This window comes from Limulus polyphemus, unplaced genomic scaffold (assembly GCF_000517525.1).
Source record: "Limulus polyphemus unplaced genomic scaffold, Limulus_polyphemus-2.1.2 Scaffold727, whole genome shotgun sequence".
NCBI classification, from domain to species: Eukaryota; Metazoa; Arthropoda; class Merostomata; order Xiphosura; family Limulidae; genus Limulus; species Limulus polyphemus.
Window position 1 is genome coordinate 180064 of NW_013666337.1, and position 6178 is coordinate 186241.

Consider the following 6178-nt stretch of genomic DNA (forward strand, 5'->3'; position numbering starts at 1 on the left):
AGATGTGTACATACGCAGGCATATAAGGTGAAAGATAAATATATACCCGCGGTTCTAGCTTTGCGTGAAATTCTAAACAAAAAAAACATATATTACTTTTTTTTCCAAATCATTTATTTGCTGTTTTCATTTGGTGTACTACATTATTTCGTTTTTTTTGTTTTGTTTTTTTGTAATTACATTGTTAAAATTTGGGAAAATTCTAAATTAAATGTCAAAATTTCGACCAAACAATATCTATTTACCTGGCCGCGCTTCTTAGTTGCTATGTTATTTCACTGGGTTTGTATTTTGGCTGTTTTCTAGCTTTATATTTGTGATATTTTTTGTTGTTAACAGTTTTGTATTTCTGTATTTATTCGGAAAAGAAAAACAAGAATGCTTAACTTATAACTTGTTAATTTATTCTATTCTATTGCGTTTCTCAATGTTGCCTAGTACGGTTCAAAAATTATTTAACGGCTCGAAAATAAAAAATATACGTAAAATAAGGTTTTTACGTTTTAGCTAAAAATCGATTGTGCATTGTCAATATACCTATCTTGCAAAGTGTGTCGACAGGTTGTGTCTTAGAGAAATTCACAGGTATTTCTCTGAACGTTTAAGCTTAAAATAATACTAACATTATATATATATTAGGCCTGAAGTTAGGTTCACATAGAAGATTCAAACTTTCATTTTGCTACAAGTTTGTAAACCTAGCATAGTTACTATTCATGTTTCTTGACGATAGATGGCCAACATCAAGCGATTACGTCATAATGTGTTAATTTTCAAGACTGGAGTTGAAGTGTGTTTGTAATGTGGTTTAATTTAATAACCTCCTTTCAGCGTACGTGTGAAAACAAAACTAAAAGAAAATTTATAAATGAATTGTCATCACTCTGGTTTCGAGTACTTAACGATCACATGTTAAAATTATTTCGTAAGATTCATTGCTTTTGAAAGACATTATTAAGTTCAAATCAGATTAGAAATCAAAAACGTTTCTACTTGTAATATATATTACACATTTAATATATGTTTGTTATATCTAAATCGTCGGCTAATATATATATTTCACATATTTACTTCTGGCTCAGTAAACACATTTCCCATTCAGAACTGGAACTTGTACTTGTTTTCTGATCTTGAAATAGTTAGACAGTAAAATAAGTGCTCTACTGGATTCATGCCAAACGTCTCGTTTTTGTAAAAGTTGTTTGTTTTATTATGGAATGCTAATAAAACCCATTGTTTCTTGTCCATCTTTTACAGAAGTTGATCTAAACCTGCTTTACCGTCCAAGCTCCATCTATTGATAGGTTAAAGAATTCTGGGGAAAATAGCAGGAGTTGTCCTATACGTTTTGAAACATCACCTAGAGATAATATTTTAAACTATCTTATCTTTTTCGTCTTGGTACTCCAGAGAGCCACAAATCATTGGATAAAACAGTCTTTTTTTTATCCTTGATTATATATTATGACACAGTAAAGAACATTGTCGCTCCTTGTCATCATCACCATTAACACACGTTTGGTTTTACCCAATTTTCCGAAATTTCCTGGGGCCAGCCTACTAGACCAGCGACCAACCAGTTGAACTGAGCCAGCTGTTCTTTCACCGATGCGATAAATATAACGGAGAAGACGGACAGTGTTGGAGATTGCATGAGTCACAGTTATCCAGACAGTTCAGACACAGTGTCGCCCCAATAAGCAACCCTTTCTGTTCTTCTCTCGCTTCTGTGGGAGTACCTGAAACTAAAAACTTGGTGGATCGACTCGGCGTCATCTAGCCAACCAGACAGACAAACCTACCAAACCCGCTGTGCACGGGGCAGCCTTAACCCTTTCATTCCAGGTGTACGTGCGTGAAAGGCTCAGCGGTTTCAGCGCATTTCGAACGGCGTAGTCTGGTATTCAGTAATTCGTCTAGCCAATCCAAGTATTACAAAAAGTGGTCCTCGTCAGTTCGCCCCACCACACATCGCCGAAGCTTAGGTTTCTATCCCAGGCCAAACATTTAGCAGGGAGAGACTGCTACTACGTTCTTATCGCCCACTTGCCGGAATTGAAGGAGCATTTGACGTTGGAATTTGGAGGCTCCTTTGTGGTTTATTCTTCTAGAAGATTCGATGATTATGGCCATGGTAAACAACCTTCCGACGGTCAAAGACTCTCGCTGGCTGCAGCTGGAGGTTTGCCGAGAATATCAGCGAAACAAATGCACCAGACCTGACACGGAGTGCAAGTTTGCCCATCCACCTGGAAATGTGGAGGTTCAGAACGGAAGGGTAATTACGTGCTACGATTCCATAAAGGTATGACTATTTTTTTTTACTTACATTAGTAAAATATGAGTTATCTACAAGCCAGAACTTTAAAAGAAAATCGGATATTTTTAAGATTGTTATTTTTACCCATGTTCGACTTCTTAGTTTCTTATTTTTTTCAGTCATTTAAGCGTAATTAAACGTCATAAGTGTTTAACATCTTTATCCAACATTTAAAATAGTAATTATTCAAATAGGAAAAAAACACACCTGTGTAACCATGTTTCTAAATGTTTTATTCTAAAACTAAAAATAAAAAAAGTTACAATTTTGGGTGAATGATCGCGTATCCTGGAAGAATCATCATAATACTATTCACAAAATTAAATGACAAAAAGATTATTGATATTCACATGATTTTTTTCTATGCTTGTGAAACGAATAACTCGAGGTTTCTATTGTAATAATTTTTGACTTTGGAAAATCATAAGAGCAAGCATAAACCACAGTGACTGTAGGGTTTCGTTACAAGAAAGAGAAACTACTTGAGCTTATTATGATATTTGTACTCTGATGATAAATGTATTGTCAGCAAAGAGCGTCTGCTAGTTAAAAAAAAAACCCAGTAGAAGTGGAGTTATTGTTTGGTTTTTATACTCGAAATGCTATCGCTAATTCAGCTGGAGTCTCTACGTGTCTACATAGTGCTGTATGATATGTGTTGGGTACTTGGTTAAAGTCCATGTGATACTTTCTGCTGTTTGTTCTGTTTTCAAGAACCTCAACCACTTGTCAGGAATCTTATCATTTTATTCACGTGATCCTTTTATAGAAGAAGATCAAATTTAAATTTTGTAGACTGTAGTGGAATCTCCACGAGATTGCTATCTGAAATAGCAGGAGAAACTGAAGTCATAAAATAAACACGAGATTCAGCAACACTCCTACCGAATTACAATATAATGACAAACAATATTCATCACTAAGATAACCTAGAGCAACATGCGCACTTACTTTTACATTGCTTCAAAACTTGGCATAATTACTATACAATTAATGATAGTTACTGAGTGTAGTGATATTTCACTTGGTACGAGTCTTTTAGACGTAAAATGCTGTTTTTCCTAGAAACGCGAGACACGTTTATCTTTGTGATGGGGATTAGGACGCTCGATTCGCAATTTGCGGGACGTGGGTTCGAATCCCTGTCGCACCAAACAAGCTCACCCTTTCAGCCGTGGGGGCGTTCTAAAGTGACGGTCAACCCCACCATTAGTTGGTAAAAGAGTTGTCCAAGAATTGGCGGTGGGTGGTGATGACTAGCTGCCTTCTCTTTAGTCTTTCTCTGCTAAATTAGGGACGACTAGTTCAGTTAGCCCTCGTATAGCTTTGCGCAAAATTCAAAACAAACCACACCAAATCTTTGTGATGGATGTAATTTATAAATAAACTTAATTATATTTGAATCAGTATTGCTGTTTAATCTTCCATGTATTGGTTATTACAGATAATAAATTGTCATTACTGTTTTTGTGTATCATTTTTCTATCCAGGTAACGGTGTATGATTCTGTAATAAATGAATAGGTAAATAAATAGAAATGCGCGTTATTTTTATCTCCATGCTATTTACCAGTTTAAGCAACATCTACAGCTAGCAACCAATTAGGTCAAACTTAGAACGAATTATGAAATTTTATTTAAATTACAAAATGACTTTTCAAGCAACTTCATGACGGTACAAAGCAACGAAATAGTTCTTCGGGCAAACACGGCCATGACAACGAAGTAAAGTTAGAAGGGGTAGAAGTTTAAAAAAGTTAAGCAAATATACTACAAAATAAATAACTTCCCAAGCAAATAATACACAACTAAGTGTGAGAAGCAGCAACATGAGAAAGACACAACAACTTAATAATGCATTCTGATTACTCAGTTTATATAAACCTCTCTATAACTCGCTTTATTGTTTATTTTTGAATTTCGAGTAAAGCTACACGAGGGCTGTTTGCAGTGTAAGACTAGAGGGAAGGCAGCTAGTTATCACTACCAACCGCCAACTCTTGGGCTACTCTTTTACCAACGAATAGTGGGATCGACCGTCACATTATAATGTGCCCACGGCTGAAAGGGCGAGCATGTTTGGCGGACCGGGGATTCGAACCCGCGATCCTCAGATTGCGAGTCGAGCGCCCTAACCACCAGGCCATGCCGGGCCTAGAAATAGCTTAATCTAGCAACATGCTAAGAGATAGATGAACATTTTATATGATATTGTAATTCAGGTATGTGTAAGCATTTTTTCCTTGGTGGTTTTGAATACCGAAAAGCCCATTGCATCTATTTTATATATAGTACAGGTAATTTTATATCATTATTCAACTGGCTGCAACATGAGAGATTGGAACATTCTACATATTATGAGTAAACGTACATGTTTATGGGTTTGGTTCTGAAAATGATGTTTATTTTGGATTGGTTAAGAGGCTTATGCTTATGGTTTTGGCTATGGGATTTGGTTCTGAAACTGATGTTCCTGAGTTTGTTTCGGAGGTTAGCCCCGCTGTGGCTCGGCGGTAAGTCTGCGGACTTATACCACTAAAAACCTAGTTTTGATACCCGTGGTGGGCAAAACACAGGTATCCCATTGTGTAGCTTTGTGCTTAACTACAAACAAATAGATATTCCAAGGCTGATATTTATGGGTTTGTTTCTGAGGCTAATGTTTATAGATTTAGTTCTAAGGATGATGTTTTTTGGTTTGGCTATGAAGCTGATGTTTTGGGGTTTAGTTCTGAGGATGGTGTTTATGAGTTTGTTCCTGAGGTTGATGCTTATGGATTTAGTTCTGAGGATGATGTTTTTTTTTGGTTTGGCTATGAAGCTGATGTTTTGGGGTTTAGTTCTGAGGCTAATGTTTTGGGGTTTAGTTCTGAGGCTAATGTTTATAGATTTAGTTCTAAGGATGATGTTTTCTGGTTTGGCTATGAAGCTGATGTTTTGGGATTTAGTTCTGAGGCTGGTGTTTATGAGTTTGTTCCTGAGGTTGATGTTTATGGATTTGTTTCGGAGGTTGATACTTATGGGTTTGGCTCTGAGATTGATGTTTGTGGGTTTGGTTCTTAGGCTGATGTTTGTGGGTTTGGTTCTGAAGCTGATGTTTGTGGGTTTTGTTCTGAAGCTGATGTTTGTGGGTTTTGTTCTGAAGCTGATGTTTGTGGGTTTGGTTCTGAGGCTGATGTTTATGGGTTTGATTCTGAGGTTTGGCACTGAGGCTTATGGAAGATGAGCATATTTAATTGATTTTAAACTCAGTATATAATAATCCATTGTTGTTCTTTCTGATAAATATCAATAGGTTTGGCTCAGAGTTTCGTTTATATTATTGGAAGTTCAACAGACTACCAAATTTCATTGTCCGTTAATTATGTCCCGATGACTCAGCGATAAACTTGAGAGCTTATAAAGCTAAAATTCAGGGTTTGAGTCCTGTGTTGACAGATAGCCCATTGTGCACATTTGTGCGGAACATGAAGCAAACATGCTGTTTACTTTCTGAACAGTAAATTCGTTATGTGTTTATTAAAATTTTGTTCATTTGTTTCAGGACACTGATACCTTATAGAAAAAAAAAATCAGTGTTCAAACCCTAGCCGTGATCTTTTTAGTTGTTTGTTTGTTTTGAATTTCGCGCAAAGCTACACGAGGGCTATCTGCGCTAGCCGTCTGTAATTTATCAGTGTAAGACAAGAGGGAAGGCAGCTAGTCATCACCACCCACTGCCAACTCTTGGGCTACTCTTTTATCAACGAATAGTGGGATTGATCGCCACATAATAATGCCCCCACGGCTGAAAGGGCGCGCATGTTTGGTGGACGGGGACTCGAACCCGCGACCCTTAGATTGCGATTCGAGCGCTCTA

General features: G+C 36.8%; 1 protein-coding gene across 3 annotated transcripts in view; it reads left to right on the plus strand.

Annotated features, from left to right (window-relative positions):
- LOC106460197 (muscleblind-like protein 1) overlaps positions 1 to 6178 on the plus strand; it is a 234257-nt gene that overhangs the window by 77969 nt on the left and 150110 nt on the right. For all 3 annotated transcript variants that reach the window (XR_002610697.1, XR_002610698.1, XM_022386857.1), the window contains exon 2: positions 1258 to 2305. Coding sequence is in view for 1 of the 3 variants with exons in the window: in XM_022386857.1 (XP_022242565.1) it covers positions 2120 to 2305 (186 nt within the window). In the remaining 2 variants the exon portion in view is untranslated. The remainder of the gene's footprint in view (positions 1 to 1257; positions 2306 to 6178) is intronic.